The sequence below is a fragment of the Stegostoma tigrinum genome, chromosome 6 (assembly GCF_030684315.1).
Source record: "Stegostoma tigrinum isolate sSteTig4 chromosome 6, sSteTig4.hap1, whole genome shotgun sequence".
In the NCBI taxonomy this organism is placed as follows: domain Eukaryota; kingdom Metazoa; phylum Chordata; class Chondrichthyes; order Orectolobiformes; family Stegostomatidae; genus Stegostoma; species Stegostoma tigrinum.
In genome coordinates, this window is record NC_081359.1 from 76,682,640 (window position 1) to 76,695,208 (window position 12,569).

A 12,569-nucleotide genomic window follows, 5' to 3' on the forward strand; every position below is an offset into this window, starting at 1 on the left:
GTTGCCTAATTTCAAATTGTAGTGCACTAAAATGAAGATTACAGCAGTAATGGTTTTTTAAAAAATGAAATTGCATTGTTATGTTGCCATGTAATTGAGATGTTTCAAAACTAAACAATAAATTGAGCCATGAAAGATTTTATTGTCTTGTTTCTTTATGTATTTTGTTCATTTTTAAAAAGTATTAGTAAATTGATTCACAGTCAAGTGTAATGCATGTGTAAAATCTGCCAACAGATTAAATTGGGGTTTTATCACTGGATGTGAGCTATTTATTTTAAAAAGTAACATTTGGAACACCATTAATTTGTACTGACCATGCATACTATGTTACCACACATTTTATAAAAATACAAGGAGAAATTGGTAGATAGAAAGCTTTGTTAATGTTTTATATATTTCAGCTTACACAACTAAAGTGGGTAAATTGGCAAGAAAAGTAGTTAACTTAAAACGTTAAATAACTTGAAAATGATCTATATTTTAACATAAATTCCTTAAGTTTTCAGTCCAGTTCTAAACTAACTATTTATAAATTAAGTCTGGCTATTTCCAGTTACTGCTTTTGTCCATTATCTCAAGATTAGCAGATATAAAGAAAAAATGTTCACATTGGTGAGTTTTATATATACTTATTGAATAAAACTACGTCGAAGAGTAAGGCAAATTTTCTGGTTTTTCTGTACTAGGACCGCAACCACCTCTGGGAGTTAATTTTGGAACACCATTCGCCACATGTATTGGTACAGGCTTGCAGTCAAGTGGCTTAGGTTCTTCAAATCTTGGAGGTACTATTTTAAAATCTTTCTAATATCTAAGTTTCCATTTTAATACTCAAATGTTGGTTTTCAGATGCAGTGAATCAATCAATGACTGGAAAATAAATCTGAAATGCAAAGTTTCCTTACAAGGGACATTATAGATTCTTTTTTAAAAAATAAATAATATTTCTTTAAGGGAGACTTTTGTTACATTTTGGGCTGAATCTTGGGTTATTGGTTTATTGACAGAATGCATAAAGTTCTTTGATATGTCGTGTATCTGGAATTTAGGTAAGGAGCTGCCCTATTTCAATATGGATTTTCAAAATAATAAACGTTTTATGATGGTTCTGGTATCTTTCCCCATTTCCTTTCTCATTTTCTGCACCCACACCACCTCTGCTCCGCAAATTAAATCCAGTGAGTTAAAATTTATCCATTTGAACTTGTTAGGCTAAAATCTCAAGTAGGACTTTTTTTAATATTTCACAGGAACATAGTTTATTAGCTATACACTGATTTTTGAGTGACATGTCCTTCACTACTCCCAGCAATTTGCAGAAAGCCCAATTTAATTTTGATATAAAATATATCTACAAAGGAATATTCTGGAGAAATCAGAGTTAATGTTTCAGGTCCAGTAACCTTTCTTCAGAACTGATTTCTCTGTACAACTGCCAGATCTGAGTTTTTCCAGCAATTTCTGTTTGGATATCTGATTTCCAGCACCTGCAGTTCTTTTGGTTTTTTTTTAAATCAGTCTGTTGAATTCTGACTTAAGAATTCTAGAATATTTGCAACAATTTGTTTTGTTGGTCAGATCTTTGAAGTATTAAATTTGAGTCTACAGTTTTTTTTTAATGATTTCTTAATTTATTATAAGAATCAATCCTCTACAACATTGTAGATATGGTTGCATTATTATGTAGTCCAGAATAGTTAACATAAGTCAATCCATCTAGACATTACTTCTGAAATAATTAATGCACTTAGAGATAATGGTTGTTTTTATTGGAAGGAAATATAATGGAACAATTTCTCCTTAGATGTTTGCCACAGCTTTCAAATTCACCTAGAAATAGATGTTCAGAATATTCAAATCTACCATGAAATAAATTTAGGAAATGAAACTTATACATATGATGCCAGTATAATATTGTAGGGTTTCTTTTATGTTTTTGCTTCTGAGGGGAAATCTTGTTGAGATTTTAACTCTTTTTATGTCAGAGATGGCTGCTGTGTTGTAACTTAGCAATAGAGGCTAATTTTTTTTTTTACTGTTTTTTGAATCAGAAAATGGCTCCTTTTTTCCTTCTTGTTTGACATCTCATGACTTGCAGAAATCTTGATGGCTTAATGTTTTTCTGAAGTATATTTGTAGTGCAAGTGTGTCATGAGGTTTGTTTTTCTATCTTTGTTTCCTGCACTTGCTTGTTTCAATCCTGATCTTTGCAAAGGTTCAGATTCTGTTTAGGCTTTTCATAATTTGTGTTCCCAATATTAATTTTCTTTTAACATGATTGCAGTATTAATTTGGTGATTACTTTTGTTTTGAGCACTTTGTAGCTTTGAATGTTGAACATTATCCTCACTATTTTGACATCACATTTCTTTTTATTGCAATTCCACATTCCTATAGAACTATTTGCGCTGTTACCTTACCAATCTAACATGTTTTTACATGTATGCATTGCAAACCTGTCTTTGTGTTTCTTGTAGTCCTCCTCAGTTGTTCCTATTTAATGTAGTGGAACTTACTTTTCTAATATTACCAAACGCACGTTCTCCTTCATACACCTTTTATTGCCTTGCTTGCTTATATATGCTGATGCCAACTTATTTTGAAATCCTCCCAAACCACAATGAACCTTCCTGCAATGACTTTGGTCCCAGTCATGTAGAGATGCATAATTATCCCTCATTAAATAGGTGCCTCCTGCCACATAGCTAGTCTCGGTGCTTCAAGAATCTGAAACTTTTTCTCCTGCACTGTGCCTCAAACCTGATTTATTTTCCCCATTTTGCTCTTACTACTCTCTGTGAGGCATGGCATGACTCCAGCTGGCCCTCAAGCTCAAAAAACATTAACTTTGACTTTGAGCAGCCGGAGCCATAGTTCAGTCCACATTTGGTAAGCTGGGGCAAGATGATTGCCGGCCACGGAAGCAGGCAAGTGTGGGGGTGAGCTTTCTTTGCTCAAGTGGCCAATCTGTTGTAACAACAAATTATTTGTTTTATTAACAACACTTAGGAAGTTTTAATGAGGAAGCAAATTAAAACTGCTGGTACAGCTAGTTAATGGCTTTTGCTACCATACACCAGATGGTCTGTGTGCTCCAGGAGTGGGTGCCTGGTTTGTCTCCAGTGGGAATGAAGAGTTGAGGCCATAGTTATATCAGTCATGATCTTATTGAATGGCAAAGCAGTCTATAATGGCCAAATGGTTAGTCATCCTAACTTGTATGTCAGTGTTTTATTTAAATGAAAGAAAAGGTATCCGCAACTTTCAGTCAAAGGCCTGGAATTCAAATCACTTAAGGTTTGTTTTAAGTGTTGTGGTCTTGAGTCTTCCCCTTGGCATTTCCAGCTCCTTGATGAAATTGCAGTTCCCGCACAAGTTCAGGTCTTTGAAGCAGCAAAGTGATCAATTTAAACTCCACGCTTGTTTCAAATGGTCTGGCTAAATTTGGATCTTTTTTGCCTGTGCAGTTCATGCACTGTCTCCTGTCACCCCCTGGCAAATATGGTATCTCCCAGAAATGGAAACAGGGCTTCTGCACCTTCGTCCTGTCACAAACACACACCCATTTTTTTTGTTTAGGTCTCTTGAGTCATCCCAACTCAGCAAATGTCCATTTGCTCTGAGCGTCTGACTTAGTTATGAAGCAGTTATGCACTACGTTTTTCAACTGTAACTCCAAAACACTTGGGTTATCCTTATGTATTTGAGTGCAGCTAACTGATTTTGTTTTACCACTGAGGTAAAACAATTGATTTTTAAATGGATGTAAAACTAGGGCACATCCTGCATCTATTTCATGTTCTAGTTCTAAGATGTTTGCTTGCTGCTTTGCTTTTCCCAATAAAGTATTAATTTTCTTTCCATGAGTTTTATTTATTTGATCAAAATTATTAAATAAACATTTGAATCTCCTAAAAGTATTTGTTGTTTTATTTAATAAAATTCTCTGGAAAATACTTGTATCCTCATGGCTCAACTTGTTGCTTAATGGTGCTGTTTTCTCAATTATGTTAGCATCTAAATGAATGTCATTAATTTAGCGTAGAGAACATTTGTAATGATTGTGTCTTACCCACAGTAAAGATCAATTGATGTTCTTTGCTAGATACTTCAAATGATCAAATTTGCTAATTCTAATTGAAGTGTATGAAAGGTAAAGACAATGAAAGAGAGAGAAAATCTAAAACAAAAATTCGGAGAAAAAGGAGCTATGAAATTGTGAATCTGTTTTGTAATACATGTAACATTAGACTTTAAAACAACACCTATAAAGTGACACTGATCATTTACATTACGAGGGCTTAGTAGAAGGAATCAGAGCGCCCACCCAAATCTACAATAGAGAAAATAATTTACAAGTGGAAGGAAGCAGCTAAAATTTTGATTTCCTTCTTTGTTTCATTTCTTCACCCCATTTTCCCCTTCTGGAGAATATCAGTGAGATGTTGAATGTCCAAATCTATTTGAACTGCTTAATGAATGCTGTTTTCTGAAATGGAGTGGGACGTGTGCCTAGCTCTAGCCTTTGGGGACAGGCTTCCTACCTTTTATTGTGTCTCAGGACCTCATTGTCCCTAGATATCAGTGGATAATGAAATGCTGAAAAAGGGTAGTTTTTTTAAGTATGTGAGCACTTGTGTAGGTTTACAATGTTGTTGTACAATTTTAATCTTTAGAAACTTTGGATAATAGCAAACTGTAAACAGCGTATCAAAGCATTAATTCATAAAGTTTTAATGCCATTTAAAACTCCCACACGTCAGAATGACTATCATGTTTTGTGATTTAGCTCTTCTCAAATACTTCACTTTTTTCTATTGTCTCAATTTTTGATCAATTCCGATGTTTTTAATGCTGTTAACAATGATGAGCTGTGAATGATTGTGAAACAGAAAAAATGCTACAAATGGCAACAGCTGAAGAATGATGAACTGTTGGAAAACCAAACTCAATGAGGAATCACCCAAAAATGGTGTTGTGTTGAAGCCTAAAATATTGAACTGTATTTCTTAAAATGTTATACAAAGCTTATAAACAACTTGGGGCAATAGTGTTGGGGTTGGTTAGCACAGTTGGCCAGATGGCTGGTTTGCAATGCAGAATGACACCAACAGCATGGATTTCATACTAGCTAAGGTTACCATAAAGAACGGTCCTTCTTGACAATTTCCCCTTGCCTGAGGTGTGGTTAAACTATCGTCCGTCATCTCTCTCAGAGCAGTCCTATGGTTTTCCAGGATTATGATGACTTTCCCTTGCCACAAAAATGCACTTTCTTCCTTTTAAGAAAATAACATCAGGTTTGATTGGCATGCAAATTCACCCAGTCTAGAATCCTTGCCTTGTAAAATTATGTTAATTCCATCCATGTGTTTTTGGGAAAGTCAACATTCTTGTTATTTCCACTTGCTTTTTTTCTTCCTCCACTAATTCAGAGGTAAATTTTTCCTTGTTATGCACAAACATATAGACCAATGTAATTCTAGTACAAATACTTTAAAGAGAATTTAATTTCATTTATGTTTTGTCTGCTTTCCAGTGTATGTTGTTGTATAGCATATTTGCTGTTTAGTTTATCAATCTAGGAAACATCTTTAAACCTCTTCTCAGAATATTGATTTTTTTTTTTTTCCGTGCTGAGAAATACTCCCACATGAAAAAATTGAGTTTTGTTTCAGTTGCAATTCTTAATGGAATTTTCTAAAGTAAACTTGGTCCAATCCCATTTGGTTACATGTTGGGTTTGCTGTGTAACTACTTCAGCAGCACAAATTATATTAAGTGTACAGTACTTATTCTTGTAGGATTTGGAGGTACTTCTGGCTTTGGAAGTAATGCTTCAGGCACCACCTCATTTGGATTTGGATCAACCAATAAGCCCTCAGGAAGCCTCAGTGCAGGTTTGTTTGTAATTTTTGTATCTGTCAATGTTCAACTGTGGGTATGATCAGGAATTCGTTTCCAGTAACTCTCTTCTACATGACACAGCAGGAAGCATTTGAATTTTAAAATGAATTAATGAAAGAAATGGAAATTCAATCTGAAATCCTGATCCAAAATGGTTCTGTTGCACTGTACTGCATATTTTTCATGATACCAAAATTGTATTGTAGTGACGCTGAATGTCTAGATTTTATCGTCTTTACGAGCCTTGCCATTAAAATACTTGGATAGTGCGTTTTTTTTTCTTAAACTGCTTGCCATTTGAGATAAGTTGTCTCATGGAAGATATTCCAGTATTTGAGAATCTGTCAATTGAACAAAAAGCCTGTTTTAAGGACAGAACCTGTTATTAGGGACTAGAATTCATCTCCCTTTCTTTCAAGTGGCCTTGCAAGCCTCTGATCTAATTTACTTAGTGGTAATGGATGGATGAGGAATGATAATTTTACCAGTGCTCTACTGGTAAGATATTCAGTTGAATTCCTCCACTGTCCCATTGCACTTTTGAGGATCCCTGAGCCTTGACACACAGAATCATACACTTTTTAACAGTGTAGAAGGAAGCCATTCAACCCATCATGTCTGTACCAAGTCCAGAAAGATCTATGCAGCTTGATCCATTCCCAGGCCCTACCTCCATAACTTTCTAAATTCATCATGTTCAAATGTGTATCGAGCTCTCTCTTGAAGCCTCTATGAAATCCGCCTCCACCACTCTCCCACACTGCATTTTAAATCCTAAAAACTGAGTTTAAAAATGTTTTGCCTCATTTCAGCCCTAGGTCTCTTGCAGACAGTCTTGAAGCTGTGACCTTTTTGTTACTAACATATCACACAATAGTTATGCTCATCTGCATCTGAATTTGGGCTTAAGCAAATAGGATCTATAATTCTGGGATGGGAGCTTATACAATTTCAGATAAGCAAAGCCCTTGTGTGGATATTTTAGTTCAATTTGGAGACTCTTGAAAAAATAAGAAAATTTGGAATCGAGGTTTGCAAGTGGGATTAAGACACATTCTGAAGTGGCAGATAAATACCAACCATGACTGGTTGTATCAAAGGGCATCATTTGTATTGTAATTGCCATGTAATTTCACAGAAATGAGCATGAAGATGAGTTTGCGTGGCTCCTGGACCACAAAATGCCTAAATAGTAAAGAATATATTTCCCTCTGTTCATTGTTATTGAAATGTTGGAGTTTTAAATGGAGTAATGAAGTTCCAGTGGTAATCTAGTATCTATCTAGCACTGCACACTTGTCTGTTATGGTTTCTAATATTTTTAGTGCAGAGGCACGGATCCATAAATGAGTATTCAGTGCATTAAATGGAGTTTGTTGAAAATAGTTATTATATCAGTGTAACTGTTTCTAACCAGCAATGTGGCTTTTGTCTTCTTTCATTGAGGATTTGAAGTTGAGCTCTTTCTTCATTATGCCTATATTGCATCTAATTTCAATTTAATGCTTATCATATTGTCTGGACTCCTGATCAGGGATGTCAGTTTGTTGTTTTCAAAATAATTACAACATTAGAGACCATTTGGCCCATCTTGTATTTATTGCCATTTACCTCACCTTCTCCCTGTAAACTTGCATATTCATCCTTTCGAGGTAATCTAATTCCTCCTTTTAATGTCTTGGGCAGCACACTCCAAACCATAATCACCTGTTCTGCGAAAGCGTTCCTCCTTTGTCTCCATTGCTTTTGCCAACTGCCTTTTAAATCAGTGCCCCTGACCTCCCATGATCTTGAATACCTTCTACGAACCCCCTCTCAACTTTTTCTTCTCCAAGAAAGTTCTAACTTCTGAATCCATGGAACTGTTCTTGTGGGTTTTTTTCCCTGCATTTGATAAAATGCCTTCACATTTGAACTAATAGTTTATACATAACTTCTTTTTACAGATATAAGCTGACAATTGGTTTCCCAGCATCGTTTGCTGATTAGTGCTTACAGTGGAGAAATTGGGAGGCTCCTTGCTGAAACAGAGAAAAAATGGTGCACAAGTTTTGCAACTTGTTAAACAACATTCCCCTGAATTTTGGGGTGAATTTTAAAGCCTTATGTCTGTGTGGTTTACACGTAATAACATGCAAACATATTCTAAGTCATGTGCTGCTGTTCTCTAAAATTTCAAAACTTCTGGAAGCTAGAGATAATCTGTGGAACTCATTTCTGCTGATGCTTATGGAGGCCAAGTCATTGAATATTTAAGACAAAAATGCATAGGTTCTTGATTTGGTATGGGGATCAAAGGTTAAGGGGAAACAGGAGGAGAATGGAGTTGAGAAACGTATCACCCATGATCAAATGGGAGAGCAGATTTAATGGGGTGAATAGCCTCATTTTACTCCTGTATTTTGTGGAATGCGGTGGTTTAGTGGTAATGCCATATGACTAAGACTTCAGAATCTCAGGGTCGTGATTTGAGGTCTCTGGTTTGAATCCCACATGGTAGTAATTGGTGAAATTTGAATTTTATTAAAATCTGAATTAAATGTGATTGTCATTCAAAATAGCTCTGATTTATTGACAAGATGATAAAGTGTGAAGCTGGATGAACACAGCAGGCCAAGCAGCATCTCGGGAGCACAAAAGCTGACGTTTCGGGCTTCGACCCCCCCGAAGAGTCTAGGCCCGAAACGACAGCTTTTGTGCTCCTGAGATGCTGCTTGGCCTGCTGTGTTCATCCAGCTTCACACTTTATTATCTTGGATTCTCCAGCATCTGCAGTTCCCATTATCTCTAATTCATTGACTTTCCTTGTATGGAGGAAGATCTACCATTCTTGTCTGGCCTGCATGTGACTCCAGATCTACAGCAATCTGGTCGACTCTTCATACTGCCTTCTGGGTCATTTGGTTGGCTCCCCATTCTTGGCACAAATTTTAATAACTAGTGGGAAGGGGCACAATGTTATTAAACCCTTTTCAAATGAACATTTTTGCATCCCCATTAAAATGACAAGCTGTTATTTATACACTTTTTAAATTTTTTTTTTATGTTCTGTAACATCATATTGTGGAATTTCCGGGCTCTGTTTAGTTCATGTATTCTGGGGTGCATTCCCTAGAATCATGTTGGTACATATAGTTCACTGTTGTTCAGATTAGCTTTGTTTCACTTTTATCTTCAGCCAAAACGTGCTACTTGTAAAGCTTATTCTTTTCAACCGTGCAGTATATTCTTTGGATATATAGAAAACTTCTGGTGTTTTGAACTGGAAACTGGCATGTTTATAACTGGAAAGGTTTGGACAATTTACTAGTATTTTAGGTTTATCAACCATCTTTTTAATGAGTATAATTTATGAATTCTTATTTGTGTCATCACACCGTGACCCTTCTGTTCATTTCTTTCTTAGTTTCGACCATCCACGTTTTTGTGGAAAATGCATTTCTTCCAAGCTCGTGGAGATAAAATTTACCTTTTACTTCATAAGTAAAGTGTGGATATAGTTTTTTAAAAATCAATAAACTGTAAAACTCTGAACATTAGGGATCTTCTTGGGATTCAAAATATTGTATTATAATTTCTTTCTGCTTTTATTTGACTTTTAGATTAAGGGCAAATGTTGATGGCATTGCAGATACTAATGTGAGTGAGGATTAAGTCTCAGTACCATATCCTTAAATCATTTTGCACAGATGTGCTCTGAGCTTTTGTGAGCCACATGATGAGCAACGGCCAGACATTTGACCCTGGTTGTGGCTGTGATCCGTGTATACAGATTCAGCAGGGATCACTGGAAGGAAGAGGAAATCTTGGCTGATTTTCACCTCCCTGACTAAATCAGCACAACCTTGATAACAAAGTTGGCACATTCTTGACTGCAATAAAAACAAAACCTGAAAATGCGCAGAAGGTGCAGTTGGTTAGTCAGCATCTACAAGAAAACAAACCTTCCTGGCTTCTGTGGTTTACCTGTAGATAGGGGAAAACTCATTTTCTTCAAAATAAGTTCTTTGATATGCATTTCTGCACTTTTTTTCTTGATACTTGCAGCGTATTTTACTGTCCACATTGAGGATGTGTATATGATCAGCATGGCTGATGTAAATTGCACATTCTTTCAATCAATTAGAACTGTGTTTCTTTTATCAGCAAGATAGGCTGTCAGACAGATGAAGCTCTTCACATATCTAATGCACCTAGTTTTTGACAGTTATTAAAAATGCAGACCAGTTTTACAACTACACTGGTTATTTATTAGTTTTAACTCTGCTTTCCAGTTTTCAATAAGGAGACCTTTATTGTAATTGTGAATACATCAGTTTGAAACTTCTAATTCGATGCCTTTTCTTCTTATTGTGCTCCATTTTTCTCCCCCTTGATGGTTATCATCTTTCCTGTTCAGCATTATCATCTATTCAACCTTCTTACCATCAATGCTAGCAAATACTGAAGTCTTATTTGTAGCAGTGTTTTCTTAGTTCTATTTAAATCTGTTTTAATGAAGCACATACTTTTGAGTTCGTATGGAGCTCTGAATATTGGCTGTTGTTGAAGATTGTTTGTTTTGCTCCAAAACACATTATATTTATGCAGTGTTATTAAATGTGTGTCAAAGTTACTAATCACTGGATTTTTAAAATTAAATTATTTTCTCAAGTTTTGTTTCATGATATTTCAGCTTCTGTCTCCAATCTATGTTTGTTCCAGTCTTTTATTTTGTTTCATATAAAAATTTTTAAAAAGTGTTATGGTTGGCTGCTTCTGACACTTCATTAATGTGATTTGGCGTCTTGGACTAATTATGCAACTCAACTCGATGCTCCAGTCTTTTGCATGGCATGAGAGAGAGAGTTTTCTCCACAAGAGATCTCTCATTGCAGCTTTCTTTGTGGTCAGCAGTGGCCTTGCTCTTCAACTGAATGCAAAAATCAGGGTCATTATCTGACTTTAAAACTTGAAATAAAACTAGATCTGTGGAATACTGGCATTTGATCTGTTTTTTAATATTATGTTAGCAATCAGACTCCTGTATCACTTAGGACATGTCTATTCAGTGCAATGATTTCATTTGTAGTTCTTTACTGCTTGAAGTTTAGCAGAAGCCAGAATGGAGACAAGGTAGCTATCTTAAACCTGTTAAATAATATTTGTTTGGATGTTGTCAGTTATTTAATGAGTAGTTTCTATTTTTGTTTTCCTTGTGCAAGGCTTTGGCAGCTCAACCACATCTGGATTTAACTTCAATAATCCTGGGATCACAGCTTCTGCTGGCCTGACTTTTGGCGTATCGAATCCTTCAACATCCGCCTTCCCCAATAATCTAGGGACACAGCTTCTGCAACTGAAGAAACCTCCAGCTGGAAACAAACGGGGCAAAAGATAGGGAATTGTTAGTATGGGAAGGGAAATATATTTTCATAAGTTAGGCATGATTCATGTGGTCCTATGTCCTAAACACATTTTTTAATATTTGTAGATATAAAACTACCGACAAAGAACATTTATATTTCAGCCAGGGAGCTTTAACCAGAAATTCCTTTGTTTCCAAAAGGATTCTGATGATCAGTTTTAACAATTGAAGATTATATTTTTGAAAGTAAAGCAAGATGGATTGTGTACCTGGATAATTTCATATGCATAGTTGTATCTGTTTTCTACTTCAGGAATTGGTCACAAACTTATCTAAGAACAGCTGCTATGTAAGTGAATTTGAACCATGGGTGCCGCAGATGTCTGCATAGCTGCAAAACTCATTTGTGTAAAGTCAGCAATGTACATGTTTTAATATGGACATTTACAGCTATCATTTCCTTTTAATCATTGCACTTTTTTTTATACAATAGGTACTGCCAATATTTGTCTTTGCAGTAAAAACAAATTTGAATGTCTTACTTTTGAGTTGTCAAGGTACTTGGAAGAAAGCTTTAGTAGTGGTGACTTTCCTTTAACACAGTCAATGTCTATTTTTGTAAGATTAGGGATACTGCTTTTGAATGCCTTTTCTTTAGAGAGAAAGGAAGTTGAGATTTGCTGAATTGGATTAGGTGGTTGAGGAATGCCTGAATTTCGTTGTGTGTATTTGCATGAGGTCCTGCATTGTGCAGACTTGACCTGTGATTCATCTTCCAGTGACTTTTGAAGACCAGATCTAAAAATTTGTTTTCTTTGTGACTACATATTATTTATACACTTGTTTCACAATTGCAGTGAAATAGTCACTAAAATTACAATGTATTTGAAGATTGTAAGGTTTGGATTAGATGAAAATTGAACTGCATTTCAAAAAATATGATTTTGGATTTAAAATAAAACAACTTTCACATGGTTTGTCTTGCTGCATTTTTAATGAATTCTACAATTAAAAACAGAATAATTATTTTCCTGACCAGACACTCATTATACATTTATAGTGGTCTTATGCAAACTCACCTGATTAGATTAGATTCCTTACAGTGTGGAAACAGGCCCTTCGGCCCAACAAGTCCACACATAAAATGCATTTTATCCATTGCAGAATATTCCCTTGAGAAAGGAAAATTGCCACCTGAATTATTTATGCTTTTATGGTGTGACAGGTCATGAGACGAGCAGCTGCAACCCACTATGCATCAGATGGTGGAACAGATTACAAAGGGCTATATAGCTTAATGCTGCTTGTAATT

The 12,569-nt window shown here is 35.5% G+C and overlaps 1 protein-coding gene across 4 annotated transcripts in view; it reads left to right on the forward strand.

Annotated features, from left to right (window-relative positions):
* Window positions 1-12,159, forward strand: part of nup58 (nucleoporin 58) — a 57,243-nt gene extending 45,084 nt beyond the window's left edge. For 2 of the 4 annotated variants that reach the window (XM_059646679.1, XM_059646680.1), the window contains exons 13-15: window positions 690-788; window positions 5,808-5,903; window positions 11,115-12,159. In XM_059646679.1, the coding sequence (XP_059502662.1) occupies window positions 690-788; window positions 5,808-5,903; window positions 11,115-11,290 (371 nt within the window). In that variant the 3' untranslated portion in view covers window positions 11,291-12,159. The remainder of the gene's footprint in view (window positions 1-689; window positions 789-5,807; window positions 5,904-11,114) is intronic. The other 2 variants (XM_048533198.2, XM_048533199.2) reach the window with 2 other exon arrangements.
* The last annotated feature ends 410 nt before the right edge of the window (window positions 12,160-12,569 follow it).